This window comes from Pongo abelii, chromosome 7 (genome assembly GCF_028885655.2).
Source record: "Pongo abelii isolate AG06213 chromosome 7, NHGRI_mPonAbe1-v2.0_pri, whole genome shotgun sequence".
Classification (NCBI taxonomy): domain Eukaryota; kingdom Metazoa; phylum Chordata; class Mammalia; order Primates; family Hominidae; genus Pongo; species Pongo abelii.
The window spans coordinates 32,289,881-32,314,787 of record NC_071992.2 but is presented as its reverse complement, the minus strand read 5'-3'; the positions used below and the strand labels follow the sequence as shown (position 1 = coordinate 32,314,787).

The following is a 24,907-nucleotide window of genomic DNA, read 5'->3' as shown; positions in this document are numbered from 1 at the left end:
CATTCTTCTCATAAGCCAGAGAGATGAATAGTGATTGGAGAGGTGTGTATGCCAAGAGTTTAGCTTAAAAAAAAAAAAGTCTATAGCTACAATCTCTAAGCTTGTAGGAACTATTAGAATCACTGACTACCACTTCCATTTTGTACATTCTCTGTTCCATTCTGGACTTGGGACTCTGCCTTAGTTTAGGGGTTTGACAGACAGCATGATCCTTCACTATCTGATATTCACATTGACTGTAAAAGTTTGTTTAACCTTATAAAAAGAAATGGGAAAGACTTGGGAATAAAAGTGAATTTAAATAATAAACCATTATTTTCATTGAACAAACAAATCAATCTCAATATACCACTGTGTTTATCTTCCTCTGGGACAGTCCCTGAAATTCCAGCTGAAGATTACAGAATTACGAAGCATTTTCCTGTGCTAATTCCTAATACATCTCACTCTTAATTCTAAAGACAAAAAACCCCTCAAATTCTAATGGGAATAAAAAAAAAGAATGTCAAGCCCCAGCAACATTCCTGAAGAAAGTAAAAAAGTGATCTTTATATGCCAGTTTGAAATGCTTACCTGTTTAGATGTGAGCTTTATAAGAGAACCCTCATAGCCCTGAAAATAAAGAAAAACCAAGTTTAGCCAAAAGTAACTGTAGTAATACCATCTTGTTCATGTAAAAATAAGTTCTTTATTGATTACCTAACTCTTCTTACAAATGTCTCCTAAGTTATCTGGAAAAGCAAATTACACACATGCATGTGCACGTGCACACACACACACCTGTTTGCATTCTTGGGGCCTTAAAAAAAAATCAATCTATGGATTTATCTGTGTTTCTCTTCCTTCTATTTTTGTTCATTAAATTACACAATGGTAGAAAAATGAGTGTCTCTGTTAATAGCAATCTTTTTGTTTTCTTGGTCTAGATAAGAATAGTTTTACAGAACTAGGCAAGGAAAGAGGGTAAATTTAATACAACAGGAAGGTCAGAGCCATGTATTGATTTGGTCATGTAGCTGCTATGAAATAACAACAATAAAACATTAAGAATATAGTGGGGCCAGGTGCGGTGACTCACGCCTGTAATCCCAGCACTTTGGGAGGCCAAGGCGGGCAGATCACGAGGTCTGGAGATCGAGACCATCGACACATGGTGAAACCCCATCTCTACTAAAAATACAAAAAAATTAGCCGAGTGTGGTGGTGGGTGCCTGTAGTCCCAGCTACTCGGGAGGCTGAGGCAGGAGAATGGTGTGAACCTGCGAGGCAGAGCTTGCAGTGAGCCGAGATCGCGCCACTGCACTCCAGCCTAGGAGACAGAGCCAGACTCCGTCTCAAAAAAATATAGTTGGTAAAACTCCCTGACCACATTTTCAAAACTGCCAGAAATGGTTAAGCAGGCAATGATGTTGAATTTTGTTGAGTTACTTTGCTTACTTACTGAAGGAACCAGTTTTCATGTTGCTCTTCTGATTGGGACATGCAAAAATAATCCCTTTGGGTTTTTATTCCAGCCCATGCTCAAGAAAGACAGAGACACTCCCTCCCTCTTTCACTCCCTCTCTTCACCCCTCCCGGCTCCTCAAGATAAGGATAACAAAATGTGTTTATTTCTGAAAATAATCAATAGCTGGTGGCTTGCATTAATGGACGACACAGGGGAAAAACACACCACTTGACAGGATTGACCACTACACACATCAGTGCAGAGACACATTTGCAGACTAGGGTCAGCCTCCAGGGACTTTAATTAAAAGAGGGTTGTCAGGAATGTACTAGGGTGCTGACTTTCTCGTCAGGGTTTCTGGGCAGGATGTTGAGATTGATTCATCCTTACATCTTCCCAGCAGAGAACTATGTTACCAATTAGCTACCATAAACATTTCACCTCAAAGGCCTTGAGCTCTTATGGCCAGAGAGGTCATGATTCACAGCTCTGCCTCTTCCTTTCTTCAAGGTGCTCTCTTCTGAAAAAACTAGAGGTTTAAACACCATGAAGGTCTCAAAGGCAAAGGACAATTGGATATTTCACTCAAGTAAAACACCACTGGTAGGGATATACTGTGTTCTCAAGTCACAAACAGAAAAGCAGTATAATATAATAGTTCAGAACAGAGAGGGCAGAGTCAGACTGCTTGGGTTTGAATCTTGCTCTGCCATTTTTTATGTGCGTAAACTTGAGCACAATTTATTTAACTGCTCCAAGTTTCATTTTCCTCATTTGAAAAAATGAGACTCACCCACTTGAAAGGATTGTGACAATACTTTAATAATTCGTATAAGGGGCTTGCTGGTGAATGTCTTTCTCTCTATACACCCCAAAACATAACAGTATTTTATACACTAAGATCAATTTGCTTTAAAAGTTTGCATTCTATAAAAAGGATAGAAAAACCGTCCCTTTTATAAAAGTACAACTCGGCAGAAGAAACTCAGGAAATTCTATAAAAGGTGGCACTCTCTCCATACCACCTTCTCTTCCTTTCCCACTTCCTCCCACCTAACCTGGCACCTGACCTCTGTTTCCCTGGGCCGTCATCATTATTGTTGCATTAAAGGGACAGCTGTCAGGTGGAGTTATGTCCATTATGACATGGTGCCCTCTTGGCACTTAAGCTAGACTGTTTTATCTTTGTTGGTTCTAACTGGCTGCCCCCGCAACCCTCCTTCCTCCTCCCCAACACTAGAGTTTTTAGTTGTCATATCCAATTCCATCTTCCCAAGAAGCTGAATCCTATCCCTCAACCTGTCATGCCTCTATCACTGGGGACCTGTTTCAATGAGGATGATCTTTAACCAGAAATCAAGATAGCCCATCACCTAATCATAAGTGTGGTCCCTGCCAGGCACTGCTGCTAACACATCCACACTGACCAACTTAAGACTTCCTGAACACAGGCCCTTCCAGAGAAGGAACATATCCCTTCCAGGGCCCTGATTTGATCAGTTCCAGCTTTCTCCTATCCTCCAAAGGCCAACCTTCAAAAGGTTTCTTCTTGGCAGCATGGTTATTTTGGCTTAGTTTCTACTAAGCGCTTGGTGTCTAATCTCCTATGAAGTTTTCAATCCTAGCAACATTAAGTATCTATCAAGTGATCTTATTTCCATAGGAAGGACAGGTAACTGCATTAAATATTCCAATAAACGCCAGGAAATATTATCCTCAACTCACACCTAGGTATCCCTTAAAATTTTGTTTTACTTTGTTTGAAAGTTTTACCATGGAAAAAATAACGGTGGTTAGGTTCTTAACCCAGTTCGTAAAAACCTATTTACATTTCCAAAGAACAGTATCAACAGTACTATTTCAAATAATAAGGTCTGAAATTAGGAATAAATCTTCACTTACATTATTGAATTTGAAATATAAATATGTAATTATCCTAAGTGAGACTATACATTAGAACTCAGTTATTAAATCTCCTTTACTCATTAACCTTTTAAAAACATCTGTTTTCTTCTCAAATATACCATTTCTTGCTCCAAAAAGCCCTCGGAAAGCATAGAGACTTTTGTCTCATTTTATAATTTCTGAAAGATAAAAAAAGGTACCTTAAATGGTCTGAAAAGCAGATAGAGCTCCCGAGGTTTGATATCCAGAGGAAGGCCACTGACAAATAGGGTCCGGACCTGGAAAAATAAATTTAGGAAGTGATCAAGGGTGTGGACACTCCAGAGAGTTAACTCTCACCTGAAATCTCAGAAACATATTATTCCAAATATTCCACAACTCATACTAAATTCATGCTCTTTCCATGATACAATGAATACTTCACTGTTAAGATGCCACTAAGCCAACTCTTTTTTTTTTCCTTTTTAAATTTTAGGGGAGACGCAGCCTTCTGTGTAATCTTAAGGTACATCCCCTAAGCCACACTTGAATATTTCTATGTGAATTATTCAGAGTGAATTACATCTAGTTGATTTAAATTTACAAGCTAACTTTTCCCAACTAGCCATTGCACACTTCTAAAAATGTGAAGGATGGGGGGAGGTTCCATATAATTTAAATATTAGCTTAAGAAAAAAATGACATGAGCACAGTAAATCTGCCACTCCTCTGCCCTAAATAGAGGGCCTACATAATGTGCTTCAAAAATAATATAAAAACAATTTGTTTTCTCCTGCCTGTTTTGTTGCTGCATTCCTCACAGGCATCAATTACAATAACTTTAATAAATGTAAAAGTACAGTTAAGCCCAATGCACCTAAATAGTAACCAAAATGCATTAACTCTACATCTGTTCAGTTCCAAAACAGCAGGGCCAACCTCACTGACTACTGTTCCCATTGCGTTGTTGTTGTTGTTGTTGTTTTTTAAGTACTGGGGTACATGTGCAGGATGTGCAGGTTACAAAGGTAAACACATACCACATGGTGGTTTGCTGCACAGATCAACCTATCACCTAGATATTAAGCCCAGCAACTATTAGCTGTTCTTCCTGATGCTCTTCCTCCCCTCAGGCCCCCAACAAGCCCAATGTGTGTTGCTCCCCATCATGTGTCCCTGTGCCCTCATCCTTCAGCTCCCACTTGTGAGAACATGTGATGTTTGGTTTTCCGTTCCTGTGTTAGCTTGCTGAGGATAATGACTCATAGCTCCACCCATGTCCCTGCAAAGGACATGACCTCATTCCTTTTTGTGGCTGCATAGTATTCCATGGTGTATATGTACCACATTTTCTTTATTTAGTCTCTCATTGATGGACATTTGGGTTGATTCCATGATTTTGCTATTGTGAATAGTGCTGCAATGAACATACATGTATCTTCCTAACAGAATGACGTATATTCCTTTGGGTATATATCCAGTAATGGGATTGCTGGGTCAAATGGTACTTCTGCTTCTAGATCTTTGAGGAATCGCCATACTGTCTTCCACCCACTGTGTTTAAGGCACAATCAACACATACGCCTACCATGTACAAGGTACCTGGTTACGGTGCCACTAATAAAAGTCATTCAAGACACATATGTAAATACACGTAGTGCAAAGTGTAGAGTACACACTATGTGCTTAGTGTCTACTAAAACACAGAACACAAGGGAAACACCAGAGAAAGCATCTGAATAAGAATCTAAAGGATGGGCATTTACCAAATAGAGCCAAAAGATTAGGTGGGATCCCTAAGAATCACAGGCAGAGAAAAGCATTCACCAAGGCAGTGAAATAGGAGAAGAAAGAAAACATTCTTGGGGAAGGGCAAGCCAAAACTAAACAAGAAGCTTAGGGTCAAACACACAAAACACCAAAAGCCACTGGCTCAGTAATTTGATCTTGATTCAATAGGCAAGGAGTAGCTACTGAATTATCATCATATTTTCTATTTCTTTTTCTCCACTCACACAGATGCAACATGATTGAAAATTCGATGCTCAATTGTTCAATTGTTAACCATGTATATATATACATGAAAGATTTTTCCTCAGTGAAAGATGGGGAGAATATTAGACCGAAAGACAGATAGACAGTGTGCTACCATGTCTGGCTAATTTTTTGTAAAGATGGGGTTTCACCATGTTGCCCAGGTTGATCTCAAACTCCTGAGCTCAAGAGATCCTCCCATCTCGGCCTCCCACAGTGCTGGGATTACAGGCATGAGCCACCTCGCCTGGCTTTAGGCTTTTTCTAGATTCCTAACACTTTTCATTGTTTCCTGTTACACAGAAGTGGGAATTACCAAGCAAGGCCCTTTTACTGACCCAGCACAGTACACAGTAAAATGTCATGCCATTTGCATGTAAGTGTGTTTGATAAACACTATAATGATGTAAATAGCCCCAGAATTCTGAATGCCTTATTTTATGATTTATTTATAAACAGCTTTATTGAGGTTATGACTGATACATAATAAACTACACATCTTGAAAGATTTGATGTTTTGACATACGTATAACCTAAGAAACACCACAACCAAGACAATCTATCACCACCATCACAACCAAGACAATCTATCACCACCAAAAGTTTATTTATGCCCCTTTAATCCTTCCTCCCACTCTGTCCCACCATTCTCCATCCCCAGGCAATCACTGCTCTGATCTCTTTATATTAGTATATATGTTTCAAACACTTATATATGCAGAGGGAACCACAGAGTATGTACCCTTTTCATCTGGCTTCTTTCCCTTAGCATGAAGTGAAATTTACTTTGAGATTCATCTATGTTGTTGAATGTATCAACAGTCTATTCCTTTTTATTACTGAGAAGTATTCTGTAGTGTGGATACACCACAGTTTATCCATTCACATGTTGACAGACACTTAGGTTATTCTAGATTTGGCTTTTACAAATAAAATGGTTATGAACATTCATGTACAAATCTTTGTATGGATGTATACTTTCTTTCTTTTTGGATAAACACCTAGAAGTGGAATGCCTACATATGAAAGGTATATGCTTTTTTTTATGCCCATCAATTCCTTGTCTTATGGTTCAGAACATGGTAAATGTTCTGTGTGCAATGATCTATAAGTATCATTTACATCAAGTTTGTTGTTCAAGTTTTCTGTATCTTTTGCATCCTCACTTCCACTACCCTCAACTCTGCCACCAGATAAACAAGTTCCTGGGGGTCTTTATGAAGTTCGCTGAGGCAGAATTGCTGACAAGTGTCAAAGATACAAACAGTGAGGAAATCCTGCTAATCCAGTGTGCCCTCCCTGTCACCCGCAACTCTCCTCCCATAGTCCAGAAAGTGAACACCATCTGTTCCACTTGGCTGTTCTGGTCAGGACAACCTGGGCAGAGCGAGAATACCATCTCCCATTCATTCAGATTTTGGGGAGTGCCTGTTTTCTCTCTGACACTGTGCCAGGTTCTAACTGGATTACAGAGATTTCCACAAAAATGATACGATAAGCAGAACCTACGTTCTAAGTGTCATGGTGCCATTTATCTAGTGGTGCATCTTACCATGTGATAAATATGAATTAGAATTTGAGGAGTTAACCTAGAAAATAAACTATTATTTATAATATTGTTATAGAGAAAAGGGTTTCATAAATGTCAATTTACCAACAGAGGTTACTTGAAATCTGGGGATTATGAACAAAAGGTTACTTAATATAAACTAAGGTTCATCTGTATCATACAATGTAATACTACACAGCCAACAAAAATGACGTTCAAGGAAAAAGTATATATAGTTCCACTTTGTTCTATAAAGTAGCCAACATATAAGTATTTAGAGGAAAAAAATTTATCTTATGTGTACTCAAATGTTTCTATCATTTAGCCCCAATGGTATAGTAACTGATTTTAATGTTTATTAGCTTATTTGTATTTTCCATCTTTCTAAAATAAATATGCATTAAATACTGTAAGTTTATTTTATTAGGTTGAGAATTACCTCAATTTATTACCTCCCTTTCTTTAAGGGACTAGAAACAAGGTCAATATTTGTATCAATATAATATTATAAAGTTTATGGAGGAAATTCTTTCTTATGTAGATATTCCATAATGGAAAGCGAAGAAATTCTTACCTTAGTGTTTCAATAGAAAATTGTTATACATGGGGAAAAAGAAAAGCTGAGCTCCTGTCAGGCCTAAGTTTGCCATTCACCCATAGATGCCAAGAGGCTCAAAGCAACTCTGCTTTGTTCATCAAACTGGAGGCAGATCAGATGTTTGGCATTTTATTTAAACATGGACGAGACTTAGGTTTCCTACAATCTCATGAAGTCCACTATTGTTTCAGAAATTTACCAGAATATCTCATCTCACTCACTGAGATACTCTTTCCTCTAGTAGAATAGACTGACAAGGGGGAAATAATTTTTGAATACTTACATTATGTATTTGATTCCAACTAGATGTCACTTAAATCCAGAAGCATAATGTGCTTGGAGTCCTAGAGACCTCCTCAGACTAGGAAAGTCATCAAGCAAGTTAAAAAAAAATCATGAATAATGAATGGAAAAAATAGCTTCCTGAATATCAAATTCATGCTTTTCTATGGTGACTGGGATCTAGAGTCACAGATTGTTTTTGTTTTTTTTTTTTTAGATGGAATCTCGCTCTGTCGCCCAGGCTAGAGTGCAATGGCATGATCTTGGCTTACTGAGACCTCTGTCTCCAGGGTTCAAGCCATTCTCCTGCCTTAGCCTCCTGAGTAGCTAGGATTACAGGTGCCCACCACCACGCTCAGCTAATTTTTGTATTTTTAGTACAGATGGGGTTTCACCATGTTGGCCAGCCTGGTCTCGAACTCCTGACCTCAGGTGATCGGCCCGCCTTGGCCTCCCAAAGTGCTGGGATTACAGGTATGAGCCACCGTGCCCGGCCTAGAATCACAGAAATATTTTAAAACATTTTAGTTTCCCTACTCTTATTACTATCATACTTTTCATCTGAGCCACTAAAGGGCACTTCAGAGTTTTGGCTTTGCTAAGCCTACTGAATTCATAAAGACATGATTCTTGCCTTCAGGGAGCTTACTGTCAGTGAAATAAACTGAATATGTAACGGCTGCCTGTGATAACAGAAAGCTTAGCTCATTCACAAAGTAACTAAAAAAACCCCAAGAGTAAGATACGAGCATTAAGCAGCATGTAAATCCATGATGAAATACTCATTAACAAAACTGTTCCCCAAAAATAACAAATGAATTACTACGCCAACTGAACTTTGCAGCAGGTCAAAGCATTATCCAGAGCAGCCCTTAGTTTACCAGCAATGTCTATGGACACAGATGTGCCTGGCACTATGCCTTTAGCATCCACAGATGTTTACTTTATGGAACACATGGGGAAACATATTTCTTAGACAAGTACACAACATGCCTCATAGAAGTTCAAGAGATGAAACTGCTGAAAGCTTTGTCCCAAAGGGACTCAAAAAGATTTGTAGATGTACTTCAACTTCCTTTTTACCCCAACAGTACTGAAAGAATAAATGCTAGTTAAAATCATCCTGTGCTGGGCAGAAGAGCAAGAGTGTTCTTGGCTTAGCTATTATCCAGCATTCCTGCAGAGGCTACGGTTAGATTTTGGATAAACTGGCCACGTGTTCTTAAATGGCATTGCCAGCTCCCACTAGGAAAGGCAAGACACATTTTATTGACTGGCTTCTCATTTAATAAACTCCAATTCAGTAAGTAAAGTCATTTGTGGCAGTCTTGAGCTTCCCTGGAGAGAAAGGCCAAAAGCAGGCCTTGAAATGGCCCTCTCTTTAATAAAGAGCATATCTAATCTTGTTGGTAATCTAAGCACGAAAATAAAAAGCAATAGAAAAATGCTTGACTTCAGTACACAACAGAGAATAATCACACACACTTTTCAACTAGCAGCCACATCTGGTAAACACACAGTATCCAAAGACTATGAGCATTTTCTGTGCATGTTCTAGTTTTTCATAAAAGTTTTAAGGTCATCTATCTAGCTGCTCTGAGCTGGCCTCTTGAGGTTCCTCTTAAATTCATGGAACTGGGAAGGATAACTATCTTCTAATGACTCAGGAATGACTGTGTAGAGTTACTTATTCACAACACTCTTGAGTAAACCCATGGTGTTAACGGCTACATTCATCTCTCTCTCTGCTAGTTCTCTCTTAATCTACCCGTATTCTTATAGATATAAATGAAGACCTCAAAGCAGCTTTTAAATGTGCTGTATGTTTGAATCATTCTTTTGGAGAAACCATTCTTGAAACACACAGTGGATTCACAGATGAAACCTTTCTATGGGCATTTTAGAGTTTGAAGGCTGTTTTTTGTAGTGTATAACACAGTCCTAGGCACAGAGTGTATGTTCTATAAATATCTCGACTGACTTAGAAATATATGCAAATCCAAGGATTTACATAATCCTGTATCCATGGAGATATACATATTTGCTTGTAAACAGTTCAGCTGGTGACATGGCAAACAAAATAAGATGGCATTTCCCAGTCACAATTTATCAATAGAGTTACACAACATCAACTGACAAACACCTATATGTGTTTGTTGGGAGAGATTACTATTATAAGATAAAGAAATTTAGAAGGGAGAAATGGGAAGTAGGATAAAAACCAATCTGAATCAAGGCGAAAAATGTAAGACAGAGACTGAAATGGAGACAGACCCAAAAAGAGAAAGTGCAAAAAAAATTCAGGACTATATAGACTAGAATAGTGATCAATATATGGTTACTAGGAAAATTATTCACATTTTAATTTATGATAATTAAAACATACTTACAAATACATATGTCCAATTTCAACAAATGCAAATTCGTAAGGTTTTTTGGGGAAAGAAAAGCCCAAACTCATTAACTTGTACATTTAAAAAGCTGAGTAAATAGATATCCAGATCTACTGACATAGAACAAGGTTCATAATTATTAAGGGAAAAAGCAAACGGCAGGAACTGCCCATATTCCCACTTTAATTCTCTTAGGGTTTTTATAAGTTAGTACATGCTCAAGGGAAAAAAAAAGGTATCAAAGGAATACATACCAAATTATCTATATGTTAACAGTGGAGAGGAAGGTAGAATTATAGATAACCTTCATTTTATGTATTTATACATTTTGGCATTTAAATTATGAGCATAAACAACAACTTTAAAAATGAGAACAAATCCAAGCCCAAATGTATTTCCTTTGTCTGAAAATACAAACTCAGCATGTCCACTGTCCTTAGAAATATTCTTTCTCATTTTCCTGCCTGTCCTTGATCCTGAGGGACAAGCTTGATCTGGCAAAAATATATTCATGTAACTTGCTTCACATTTCAATTCTGACCAAAAGTCAGTGTTTCTTTACTTCTGAAAAAATAATCTAACCAAAAAAGGGAACCAGTGACTAAGGTTGCCCCAGGAGCAGAAACATCCTGGTTTCAGTCAAAGGGGTATTCTTGCTTTGTGACTGCTCTACTAAGACAAGAACTGAGGGATCACTCCCATACCTATGGCAGTGCCATCCCTCTTCTGACAGACCATGTAATATAAACTTGGGTTTCAGAAACTGAGAAGTTAAGGCCTCCACATATCCGTGCAGCATAAATCACATACAGCTGGGTTGTTTTAACGCACAAGAGGGGCATCAGGGCCCAGCTTGTAAATTTTACACACTGGTTAACTTCTTTTACTCTTTTTTAATAATCTATTAAGTTATTTGTTTACTTTGTAACCATGAGCTGAAACACCAAGTTGCAAGACTGAACCCTGCTGAGGACTGCTGGTCATCTCATTTCCAAAGAAGGCTTTGTTGGCTTGGTATGATTTCCCATTCAGGCCTTGCCACCATGAAAATGGATTACTGCAACCATTAATATGGCCTGTCAGGCATTTAATTCTGATTGCAGCTCAGCAGAAATGAACTGGCTTTGGTCAAGCTCCAGTTTCTAGCTGGCACTGACTTCAAGAAAAGCAGGTGGTCAAGTTCTTACTTCCTGATAATGGTCACCTATTGGACTTAAAAGACTTGTTCCTTTTCCGTGCCCTGGGAAGGCATGTTTTGGTTCAGGAGGTCACATTGCTATAGACACCAAGGATTGATTAACCATAGGATTTAAAAAAGGGCCACTGGCCGGGTGTGGTGGCTCATGCCTGGAATCCCAGCGCTTTGGGAGGCCGAGGCAGGTGGATCACCTGATGTCAGGAAATGGGAGACCAGCCTGGCCAACACGGTGAAACCCCGTCTCTACTAAAAATACAAAAATTAGCCAGCGTGGTGGTCGGCACCTGTAATCCTAGCTACTTGGAAGGCTGAGGCAGGAGAATCACCTGAACCTGGGAGGCAGAGGTTGCTGTGAGCCGAGATTGCGCCACTGCACTCTAGCCTGGGCAACAGAGCAAGACTCTGTCTCAAAAAAAAGAAAAAAAGAAAGAAAAACCAAAGCCACTGTGCTGTTGTTATGGACTCCAGGTTTGGGTCTCGCTCTGGTCAGGCTGGAGTGCAGCGGTGCAATCATAGCTCACTGCAGCCTAGAACGCCTGGGCTCAAGTGATTCTCCCACCTCAGCCAACCAAGTAGCTAGGACTAAAGGTGTGTGCCACAACATCCAATTAATCTTATTATGTTTATTTTTTGTAGGGACGAGGTCTTACCCAAGTTAGTCTCAAACTCCTGATCTCAAGTGATCTTCATACCTTAGCCTACCAAAGTATTGAGATTACAGGTGTAAGCTATCACACCTAGGCTATTTTAATATTAATCATTGCTCTTTCCTTTCTAAAAGAAAAAGCCATCCATATATTAATAATTATCCAGAGTACATGACTCCCTAGTTTTGAGGGATCCACTAGCATTTGCTGTAAGTGACAGTTATTGGCTGACACAATCTGTAGAATAACCAAATTCATACCCTGATTTAGGGCCTATGGAAACCAGGGTCCCTTTGCCAAGGTGATCACAAAGTTTTTGGTAGGATAATGGGAAGAAGGAAGACTCATGGGAGCACAGGTGGAAGAGAGAAGAACAATGATGTTCCATAATTCATAAGGCAGGACGTGAGCACTGCTCAGACATGCTCGGGGAATAGGGACAACAAGTTAGCACTGGGTACACCACACCACTATGTTCAATCTTTGAGGAGCCAATCTCAGCCCAATCCAATGCTGACTTCTAATCAGAATGTTTCATAAGCTCTGACTCTGATAGGACTTTTTTCTTTTTTTGAGACAAAGTCTCACTTTGTCACCCAGGCTGGAGTGCAGTGGCACGATTTCGGCACACTGCAACCTCCACCTCTCCCAGGTTCAAGCGATTCTCCTACCTCAGCCTCCCAAGTAGCTGGGATTACAGGCGCCTGCCGTCACACCTGGCTAATTTTTGTATTTTTAGCAGAGACAGGGTTTCGCCATGTTGGCCAGGCTGGTCTCAAACTCCTGACCTCAGGTAATCCACCTGCCTCAGCCTCTCAAAGTGCTGGGATTACAGGCGTGAGCCACCATGCCCCGCCTGATAGGACTTCTTAAGAAGCAAACTCCAACCCAGGCCATTCCTCATGTCTGCCATATATCTAAAAGGAAAAGAGAAAAAGTGAGAATTCCTAGGATTTTAAGCTGCCAAAGTATAGGCAAGAGAAGTGTCTGCACATGTGAACACTTAACCTCATTATTAAGAAATTCCCTTAGTACTGTCAGATGCAGAAGGAGGGAGGTATATCAGACACAAATCAAGAATTTAAGGTTTGAATTAGGCTAGACAAGAAACTAGATATATGTGTGTATACATGAGAGAACTTAACCTCAATATTAGGAAATTCACTGAATGCTGTCAAACAAGAAATATGGTTGTCAAATCCTTAGAGTTCAACAAGAAGTTCCTTATAAAGGCAGGATGCTTCATCCCTTAACTCTGGTCCTGTTCTTACTCCATCCTTTAGTTCTTCTAACTAATTTTTAGGTGGCTTGCTCTATATTTCAACCCTAGTCAGCCTATGAAATGTTACTTTTCATACAATTTCACTGCATACACTGCTAAAACATTAAGTTTTTTAATGTATACATCAGTCCAATGTATTATGAACATAAAGTTGCCCTTCTAATGCCCTAAGGTGTACATGCCCTTACGGTTTCATCCTAAGTACCCCGAAGTTTAATGTCAAAATGATCACCACAATAAAGACTTTTCCACGGACTGACAAAATGAAATAGAAGCATAGAATATGAAGAAGATCTTATCAAAATTCTAAGACCTCTCTTCCTTTCTCCTTTTGCATAATCTGGGTGACTCATTTTACAAAACAGATTTGTTCAAAGAAACAAGTCATTTCACATCTCTCAAACTACCTAGTTAAAACTAACCCAGACAACACAGAGTTCTTCATGGTCATTTAAAGTACCAGGGGAAAAAAAAAAAGACATTGGCAGTTTACAGTTTCAACAGTGCCCAGGACTCTCAAGTTATTTATTGCTTTTGATATTAGCAGTAGACAAACTCTATCTGAGGAACTTCATCCCATTGCCAACTTCAGTTTACAATGCATTCTTACAACTATGCATCATGCTTCTAACAATTAGAGAAGATGTGAACTAGAAAGCTGGAGTGGGGGAGGTTTATTTCCCAATATTTAGTTATCAGAAATTACCCAATATATAGTTTAAATTCCTTGGTGCCAGGTCAGTTAGTTCACCTTTAAACTGAACGTTCTTTCCCATATGATGGTGAGCATCCCAGTACTTTGCAGGAGGTGATCAGTATCTATCAACTAAATGAGTGAATGTAAAAATTGAGTCAAAGTACTAAACCAGATATAAAAGAGAGGGCCATATCATTCATGAATATCTAGATATGAACACGTAAATATGAAGAAAGTCATTACAACTTTTTTTTATTTTAAAGAAACAGGTTGCACTGGCAAAATCATAGCTCACTGCAGCCTCAACCTCCTTGGCTCAAAAAGATCCTCCTGCCTAAGACTGCCAAGTAGCTGAGACAACAGGTATTCACAGCGGGCCTGGCTAATTTTTTTGTTTTCTGTATTTGTAGAAATGAGGTCTCCCTACATTGCCTAGACTGGTCTTGAACTCTTGGGATCAAGTGATCCTCCCGCCTCCACCTCCCCAAGTCCTAGGATTACAGCCATGGGCCACCAAACCTTGTCAGTTTGAATATGCATTCAAGAGGTTAAAGTGCTCAAAGCATGTGGTTCACAGAACAACCAAAAATACATGGAGTCTGCCGGGATTCAAATCCAGATTCTGCAACTCACAAGGTACGCACTTGGACAAATCACTTAACCTTTCCCTTCCTAAGTTTCCTCATATTAAACTATGTCCACAATTTCTCTGATATTCCTCCTCTTAAAGAAGTGGAGCTTAATCCCCTTCACGTTTAGCATGGCTTCACTTAAGTGATTCCCTTCTAGTGAGCAGAGTATGGCGGAAGTGACAGTGTATGACTTCTAAGACTGCGTCAAAAAAGGTATTCTGGCTTCCTTAGTAGAAGCAGCTCCTGAATTACTCACTCTGAGTGAAGCCAGTTGTCATGTTGTGATAATATTTTAACCCTATGGGGTGGTCCACATGATGAGGAACAGAGGCCTCTGGCCAAAAGCCATGTGAGTGAGCCATCTTAGAAGCAGATCTCCCACGCGTAGTCAAGTCTTCAGATGACCGCAGCCCCAGCTAATATGTTGTGATTCCAACCTTATAACCCTGAGCTAGATCCACCTAGCCAAGCTGCTCCTAAATAACTGTTAAGCTGGTAAATATGGGGTAATTTGCTACATAGTTTTTGCAAAGATTAAATGAGTTAACTACATGTAATGTGCATAGATTTCAATGCTTGGTTCATAGTAAGGGCTCAGAAAAATGTTATCTGTTATAAGGTGGCTTACAATGTTCACAAAAAAGATACATTTTCATGTACCAAAGGCAATCCTAAGAGAAGGTGCATGTGATGGTATTATCATGCAACTGTTATACACTGGCTTGAGGTGGGCAAGAGAGAAAACAAGTCCGCATCCTAAAACGAACCAATGCATAACTCAAAGTGGAAGCATTTTTCGTATTATGGACCCCAATAGTATGACTCAAAATCTCTTCATTACCATCATTCTGTCTACCTTTGTAAAAGGCCGCAGGCAAACTTCACTCTGGCCAGCACCCCACCATCATGCTCCTCATGCATCCTTCTAAAATCCATTTCTTAGCTCTCAACTTTTGACACATCAGGAAAATCTCTCTCTTTACATTCTATTTTTGAGATTAAAAACAACAATAACAAAAAATCAGGCCAGGCACAGTGGCTCACGTCTGTGATCCCAGCACTTTGGGAGGCTGGGGCGGCAGATCACTTGAGGTCAGGAGTTCGAGACCAGTCTGGCCGACATGGTGAAACCTCATCTCTACTAAAAATACAAAAATTAGCTGGGCGTGGTGGCAGATGCCTATAATCCCAGCTACTCGGGAGGCTGAGGCAGGAGAACCGCTTGAACCCAGGAGGAGGAGGTTGGAGTGAGCCGAGATTGCACCACTACACTCTAGCCTGGGTGACAGAGCAAGACCCTGTCTCCAAAAAAAAAAAAAAAAAAAGTATAATGTTACTTAATTTTATAATATTCCTGATTTGTTTAATCATCACTTTTTATTGTAGTATATGGTATTTTAGCTACTTTATATTTACATTAAAATCCATACCTGATTGTATCTCATATGATACAAAAACAATGATAACACTGGTACTGGCGAAGATGCAGAGAAACAGAATCTTTCACATACACTGCTGTTGGGAATGCAAAAAGGTACAACCACACTAGAAAACAGGTTCTTATCAAACTATGCAATTTCCAAACAATCTAGCAATTGTACCCTTGGGCACCTATTCCAAAGAAATAAAAACTCATGTTCACACAAAAACCTGAATGGTTAAACAAACTAGATATATCCATAACATGGGATACTAGTCAGCAATGAGAATAAATAAACTACTAATACAAGCAACAACTTGAATGACTCTCAAGGGAATTACACTAAGTAAAAAAAGCCAATCTCTAAAGATTCCATAAGGCATAATCCCACTTATCTAACATACTCAAAAGCAACCTCAGGGATCTCTGTAGTGGGGACTTGTTCTGTAACTTGACTGTGGTGGTGGATCCATGAACCTACACATATAATAAAACTTCACAGAAACAAAATTAGTGGATTATATCAACTTCTTGACTGTGACATTGTGCTACAGTTTTCTAAGATGTCACTACAGGCAGAAACTAGGCAAAGAGCACAAGTGATCCCTCTGTATTCTTAAAACTGTACATGAGGCCGGGTGCGGTGGCTCACGCCTGTAATCCCAGCACTTTGGAAGGCCAAGGTGGGTGGAACACGAGGTCAGGAGATCAAGACTATCCTGGCTAACATGGTGAAACCCCGTCTCTATCAAAAAATACAAAAAATTAGCAGGGCGTGGTGGCATGCACCTGTAGTTCCAGCTACTCAGGAGGCTGAGGCAGGAGAATCACTTGAACCCAGGAGGCAGAGGTTGCAGTGAGCCGAGATTGGGCCACTGCACTCCAGCCTGGGCGACAGGGTGAGGCTCCATCTCCCAAAAACAAACAAATACACACTGTATGTGAAACTACAATGAGGTCAAATTTAAAAGTTTAGTTAAGCAAATTTCAGTATACGTTAAATAAATTTTAATATTTAAAAATGTTGAAGAAAAATTGTCCCTAAAAGTTATCAAGTCACTTTTTATTAGGGGCCTATTTAGATTAAAACTATATAAATCACTTGTTTATGATGCCATAATCCTGTCAGGAATAAATAATTATATCAACATCAATGAAGAGATTGGTATCAGTTGGTAAAGCTAGGCAGTAGAAGCTATGTAGTTAGGGGTGCATATGCATTTTTACTTTAAAGTCCCACCAGAAGACTGGTATTTTTCCCGTTAAATTTTTTTTTTTTTTTTTTTCAGATGGGGTTTGTCACCCAGGCTGGAATGCAGTGGTGTGATCTCGGCTCACTACAAACTCCATCTACCAGACTCAAGAGATCGTCCCCCACCTCAGCTTCCCAAGTAGCTGGGACCACAAGTGTATGCCACCATGCCTGGCTAATATTTTGTGTTTTTGGTAGAGAAATACAAAATGTCAAAACATTTATCGAATTCCGGAGCTCAAGTGATCCACCCACCTCGGCCTCCCAAAGTGCTGGGATTACAGGCATGAGCCACCACACCCAGCTCCATTAATTTTAATTGACTAGATTCAATAATCTAAAAGGCAATAAAATAAACATGACTCTTTAAGAAGAGAGATTTCAACTTATAATTTTCCTGATTTGTTTAATCACTACTTTTTACAGTAGTATAAGAAATCTTAGCTATAGTCTCCTTTAATATCTCTACTTAATTCCAGATATATCTGACATAATATAGAAAATAAATAGGAAGAATATAAATGTAAAATATTTTGAAGCTAATACCAGGAAAAAGACTAAGAGGGTCAAGCCTAGGGACGTTCACAGAGCACAGACGTATATGTAGGCTAACAAGGCTTTGGTGAGCTCTGTAAGAACCATCCACTTTTCTAAAACTGTTTCTACAGAAAAAATCCATCCAGCCACTATTTAAAACACCACATGGCTGAAATACAAGTTTTTAGAACACAACCTATTTTACATTAGTGCCTTTCTCTAATTCACAAACTAGTTTACTTAACACTATAAAGCCCAGTGCTGATAATGAGTACTTCCAGTAAAAGAGCAAACTTCCATTTTTAAGTTTAGATATTTTTAAGTTTGGATTGTTAGTTTAGATTAGCTTTTCCAATTGCATGCATTTCAAATTTCAGAATACATTCAGTACATTTAGGCTACAATTAATATGCCCCAGCCTACTTAGTACTCTCCACCAAAGATATATTTGTTTAATCTGATAACCACCTAATTATGTCTGTTAACCATTTATGTGGTTGCATGAATCAAGTCAATATTAAGTTTATATGTTGCTTATATGCATGTGTAACTATGTAAAGGGACACAGATCTTACAAGACTTGCTATGATGTACAACTAGCAATGTTATGTGCCTGCTGGAAACAACAAAAGACAACAAATGTGAGAGGAAAAAAAAGGCGAGGTTTGTGGTTGAGAAATAATCTAGGTTAACATGATTATATGTGCTTTTAAATTGATCTAAAATATTTTTTAAAGTTTATTGAGATATTTAATCTGGCACTGTATAAATTTTTAAGACTATAATGGGAGGAAAAGACCATTAAATTCAGGAGCGTGGTTTAAATCATGTTTCTGTTTTAGAACAAACTGTTGAGGGCTTAGGGACTGACCTTGTTGGGTCTCTGTTTCCTTATTTATGAAATGAAAGTGTACAAGAGTTGATCTCCAAGTTCCATTCCAACTCCAAAGGTATAATGAAAGGCTTTTGTTAAAAGCATACAGAGGTCACCGAACACCAGGTGGGAAGACCTAGTTCTTGCCATTGATAACCTGTCAATCAAGCCACTTTTCACCACATATTTACATTTATTTAAATTGTACAATCTATTTATGGTTCATGTAATAATTAAAATAGAATGAAGCTGGGCACAGTGTTCATGCCTGTAGTCCCAGCTACTCGGGAGGCTGAGGTAGGAGGATCACTTGAGCACACGAGTTCAATGAAAGCCTGAGCAACAGAGATTCTATTATTTTAAAACAAACAAACAAAAAAACACAAACAAACAAAACCAAAAAAAACCACTGGGGGCAGTGGCTCATGCCTGTAATCCCAGCACTTTGGGAGGCCAAGGTGGGAGGATCACTTGAGGTCAGGAGTTCGAGACCAGCCTGGCCAATATGGTGAAACCCTGTCTCTACTAAAAATACAAAAACTAGCCATGTGTGGTGGCACACCTGTAATCCCAGCTACTTAGGAGGCTGAGGCAGGAGAATCGCTTGAACCCAGGAGGTGGCAGTTGCAGTGAGCGGAGATCATGCCACTGCACCCCAGCTTGGGTGACAGAGTGAGACTCCGTCTCAAAAAAAAAAAAAGGCCAACATGCTGGGTGTGGTGGCTCATACCTATAATCCCACCACTTTGGAAGGCAACAAAGTGAGATCTTATCTTTACAAAAGCTAGCTCTGGATATGGTGGCCCATGTCTTTGGTCCCAGATACACAGGAAACTGAGGCAGGAGGATCAACTGAGCCCAGGAGGTTGAGGCTGCAGTGAGCCATGTTTGCACCACGGCACTCCACCCTGAGTGACAGTGAGATCCTGTCTCAAAAAACAGTGTCTGAGGCCACAAATTTAAAGAATTTAGCACAGAATTGCCAGTGCAAAACAAGGTAAATGGACTACAGAATTACTGATGTGCAACCAGTTCATCACAGACACTGACCTAACAGCCATGACTAAATCTATTTGTTTTTGTTTTTTGTTTTTTTTTCTTGTGAAAGAATTACTCAGCAGAGCATAGTGTTAAAGCATATAAACTGTGGAGCCAGACTGCCTGGGTTTGAATCTCAGCTCCAACATCAATTAGCTGAGCAATCTTGGACCAACTTTTAATTAAATGAGTGCTTTAATATCATCTGTAAAATAGGAAGGATAACAAAACCCACCTCTCAGGGTTGCTAAGAGGAATAAATCAGTGAATATTTGTAGAACATTCAGAAAAGTACCTGACAGAGAGACTAAGCAGGACCCAAGGTTTTGTTAAACAAATTCAGTAGGCCCTCCATATCTGTGGGTTCCACATCATGGATTCAACCAAACACAGATCAAAAATATTCTGAGGAAAAAAAATGCATCTGTAGTGAACATGTACAGACTTTGTTGGGTCATCATTCCCTACACATTATAGTATACCTATTTACATAGCATTTATATCATATTAGCTATTGTAAGTAATCTAGAGATGATTCAAATATACAGGAGGATGTGCATAGGTTATATGCAAATACCATGTCCATTTTATATCAGAGACTTGGGCATCCAGGTTTTGGTATCCTCAGAAGCCCTGGAACCGATTCCCCACAAATACTGAGGGATGAATATATAAACTCCTCAAATGCTACCTTGTTACACTTTCTGCTAGCAGGGACAGAAAAAATACTTAAAGAATATAAATCAAGGCCAGGGCGGTGGCTCATGCCTGTAATCCCAGCACTCTGGGAGGCTGAGGTGGGCAGATCACGAGGTCAGGAGTTCGAGACCAGCCTGACCAAAATGGTGAAACCCTGTCTCTACTAAAAATTAGCTGGGTGTGGTGGTGTGCGCCTGTAATCCCAGCTACTCAGGAGGCTGAGGCAGGAGAATCACTTAAACCCGGGAGGCAGAGGCTGGAGCCGAGATCGCACCACTGCACTCCAGACTAGGCAACAGAGCGAGACTCCGTCTCAAAAAAAAAAAAAAGGAATGTAAATTCTAAAACTTAGGATTTCATTTAGCTACAGATATTTTGAGAAGTTACCCATAATAAAATAGTGCTTCAATCGCTATTAAAGAAAAAGAACATTACCACTGAACAAACCGCATATCACTAAACAAATTAAACACAAATATTTCATTATTAATACTGAATTTCCAGTCTGAAATGCTTATTTATACCACCACCACGACCACCACCTTTCAGGACCTTGGAATTCACAAAGTTTAACCTGTGAATGAGAACACAGATTTGTAATATATCTGTAAAGAGCACAAATAAAATAGCATATTTTACAGAAACCAGCTCAATATTTTCCATTTTCTGAATTTCAAACATCTCGGGCAGTTTCCAAAACTGTTCTCAACTGAGAAAGGATTCTCTCAAAACTGTCAAAACCTGGGGGCATATGAAGGATCTTTCAGAGCAGACATGACCCAGCCTGTCAGTGATCTTTGGAACCTGGTATGACAGGCCAGCATTGGCCAGAAGACAGGCAAAGATACGTGCGGGCAAAACAGTTCTCACAGTGCCAGAGAGTCTGTGTTTTAGTACGACCAAATAAAGATACGACCAACATCCCAGATATGCAGTTCTGTTGTGCCAAAGGTTCTGAAAGTTCTGGTTTTTTTTTTTTTTTTTGAGATGGAGTCTCGCTCTGTCTTCCAGGCTGGAGTACAGTGGCGTGATCTCGGCTCACTGCAACCTCCACCTCCGGGGTTTCAAGCAATTCTCTGCCTCAGCCTCCCAAGTAGCTGGGACTACAGGTGCACGCCACCACGCCGCTAATTTTTGTACTTTTTGGTAGAGACGGGGTTTCACTATCTTGGCCAGGCTGGTCTTAAACTCCTGACCTCATGATACACCACACTTGACCCAAAGGTTCTCAATCACTCTTGCAAGGCCACATCTAAGCTATTGTTAACTACAGGTAATTTGTTCCGATCCCAGTGAAAGAATTTCCAAATATTCTAAATATAATAAAATACAAACTCTCATCAGAAATGTTAAAAGACTGTATATGTACGTTAAACTACAATATAACCATGATTTAAAAAAAAAAATCTTTTTAGTGTGGTTAATATCACACACCACATGCAATACTTTTTTGCTAACAGAAATTGTGTCAAAAGTACTATGGACCCAGGGAATAAGAATATGGACCCTTAGCCTTACACCTCACCCCTCAACACCATCAGAGTGGAAGCAGCGCTTAGACAACTGGCTCACAGACCTTCGATGACCTTTTAAGGCTAGCACAAGCATCATTTTTTTGCCCAAATATCTTCACCTTTGCTGGAGAGTATACCATTCATCAGAAATTTTCGATTTTATTTGCAATGTCATCTTAGATGACAAAAACTAGAAACGTTAAAAAACAACAAATATCAGATACATATATAACATACACACAGAAAGACACACATCTAGTTTTCGAAATGCATTAAAAAACACACACACAACAAAATTATTGCTCTTCTGACCTCACACTCAACACTGCTAGCATGCATCAGTTTCTTCCAATTATATCAAAACAAAATCCCCAAGCCTCTGGCCTTCAAATGTTCCATTCATTACCTCCCTGGGTTCTACTGGCTCAGTCTTAATACTACACACTGCTTATTCCTGAATAAAAGCATTGTCTTTTATTTATTTATTTATTTATTTATTTTTTGAGACGGAGTCTCACTCTGTCGCCCAGGCAGTGGCGTGATCTCAGCTCACTGCAAGCTCCGCCTCCCGTGTTCGTGCCATTCTCCTGACTCAGCCTCCCGAGTAGTTGGGATTACAGGCGCCCACCACCACGCCCGGCTAATTTTTTTGTATTTTTAGTAGCGTCGGGGTTTCACCATGTTAGCCAGGATGGTCTCAATCTCCTGACCTCGTGATCCACCCGCCTCGGCCTCCCAAAGTGCTGGGATTACAGGCGTGAGCCCCCATGCCCGGCCTGCATTGTCTTTTATAATTATTCTTTACTTCCAGAGAAGGCTCTCTTCTACTCTTAGAAGCCCAAATTAAACTCTCCTTCCCCAAAGCAGCTTTCCCCACCGCCCCAATTCTTTCTTTTTCTCTTCTGTACTACTAATGCATTGTTTATACCACAGTCAGGACTTACTTTTTTTTTTTTTAATTGTTTCACAGGCTTTAGTTAAGTCCTCTCCAATTTAATGATAAATTCCTTGAGAGTAGGCAAGTTATCTCATTCGCTTATCATTATAACTTTGAATCAGAGATTTAAATTTCCTCAGACCGGGGATCTAAGTTTCCTTTTGCAATGGAATGACACACTCACTGAGAGAAAGCCCTAACTGGGTAGTATTTAAATTATTTCACAGAAATGGTCAGGAATGTAGTTGTAAGAGGAAAAGACTCCCTTCTCACTTATCCATCATAAGCAAGAATTTAAACCCATGAAATGATTTATAAAATACAAGAATTTGAGGCCAGGCATGGTGGCTCATGCCTGTAATCCTAACACTTTGGGAGGCCAAGGCAGGCGGATCACTTGAGATCAGGAATTCGAGACCAGCCTGGCCAACATGGCAAAACCCCGTCTCTTCTAAAAATACAAAAATTAGTCAGGTGTGATAGTGGGTGCCTGTAATCCCAGCTACTTGGGAGGCTGAGGCAGGAGAATTGCGTGAATTGGGAGGCGGAGGTTGCAGTGACACAAGATCACGCCACTGCACTCCAGCCTGGGCTAACAGAGTAAGACTCTGTCTGAGAAAAACAAACCAAAAAAACAAACAAACAAACAAAAAGAAACCCAAGAATTTGAGAACTCAAATTAGATAACACTACCTAATTTAATCATGGATTTATACACACAAATAATAGATTCAACAATGTGTAACACAGTAGTACCCTAAAGTATTTGATAATTCATCTTTTTGTCTGAGACACAAAGATTACTCCAATACTAAATTAGAGGCCAACACATTTATTTCTTTATAAGAAACAAATCCTTCTGCTACGTTCAAAGAGGATGGTACATAAACGATGTAATTATAAGGAAAAGAATGCATAATTCATTTCTCTAAATAACAACAATTTGATCCTGAGGTTGAAGCACACTCACAAGTTTAATGTTAAGAAAAGGAGTTGCAGAATAAGACATGGCAAATCACACATATAACCTCTCCCCATCAGCCCCTACACATACACCCCTAATGTATCTCATGACGGTTCATCATTCTACTATTTTAGATCTTGTTTCCTTGCAGACTAAATGTAACACTTGCCATCTTCAGGACACTATCCATGGAACAGACAATAGTATGAATAAGTTAATTAATAAGTTAATAAACTCACACTAAATTAATACTCATTAATCAAGTATGCTTATGTCATGGACAAACAATATCATGCAGTATTTAGCTATACACACTTTCTGGTTTTCAGTACTAAACTAGCAATCCTGAGCTGCCTCTTTACTGCTGTTGGGGTAATGTATGTTCAAGAAAACAAAAGGGATGATATGAGTTCAAAAAAATATAAACAGAAAGGTAATCTGCTGGGAGAAGGATCACATAATTCAGTATTTCTTAAATACGCCTGATCTCAAGAATGTCCAGGATGTCTGTTAAGAGACTGCTGGAGATCCCTCCCAGAAATTCTGATTCAGTCGATCTGGGGATGAGGCTTAGGAGTATGAATTTTTAATAAGCAATACAGATGAACTTCCTGATCAAGCACATTTGGGAAACATTTGGGAAACATGACTAAATCCACAGGAAGGTTTTCTAGTTTTAAAAAAACATACAAATAACATTCAATTGTACCTACTCCCACTGAGATGAGATTGTGGCCCTTGAAAGCTCCTATTGCCAAATGCCACTGAAGATTGTTGGGAAGATTTTCTTGATCTTGGAGCAGAGGCCTTTGAATCAGGCCCTGAGTGAATCTCACACAGGCAGAGAAAAATTAGACCCTTTTGTATAAGAAACAGATTTGCAATTAGATTTTATAAGGTACTTCTGCAGTTATTTAGGAGGAAATAGCTAAATCTGTGCTTATATTAGTGATAGCATGAACTTTCACTATTATTCTTTACTGCGAATAATGTAATAAGAGAACAATTCTTCTGAGACACCCCCAAAAT

General features: G+C 39.3%; 1 protein-coding gene across 7 annotated transcripts in view; it reads right to left on the bottom strand.

The window, feature by feature from the left end:
- Positions 1-24,907, bottom strand: part of RBPMS (RNA binding protein, mRNA processing factor) — a 184,465-nt gene that overhangs the window by 90,929 nt on the left and 68,629 nt on the right. For all 7 annotated transcript variants that reach the window (XR_010140974.1, XR_010140972.1, XR_010140975.1 and 4 more), the window contains exons 2-3: positions 3,553-3,630; positions 574-612 (exon numbers count right to left, since the gene is read on the bottom strand). Coding sequence is in view for 3 of the 7 variants with exons in the window: in XM_009243674.4 (XP_009241949.1) it covers positions 574-612; positions 3,553-3,630 (117 nt within the window). In the remaining 4 variants the exon portion in view is untranslated. The remainder of the gene's footprint in view (positions 1-573; positions 613-3,552; positions 3,631-24,907) is intronic.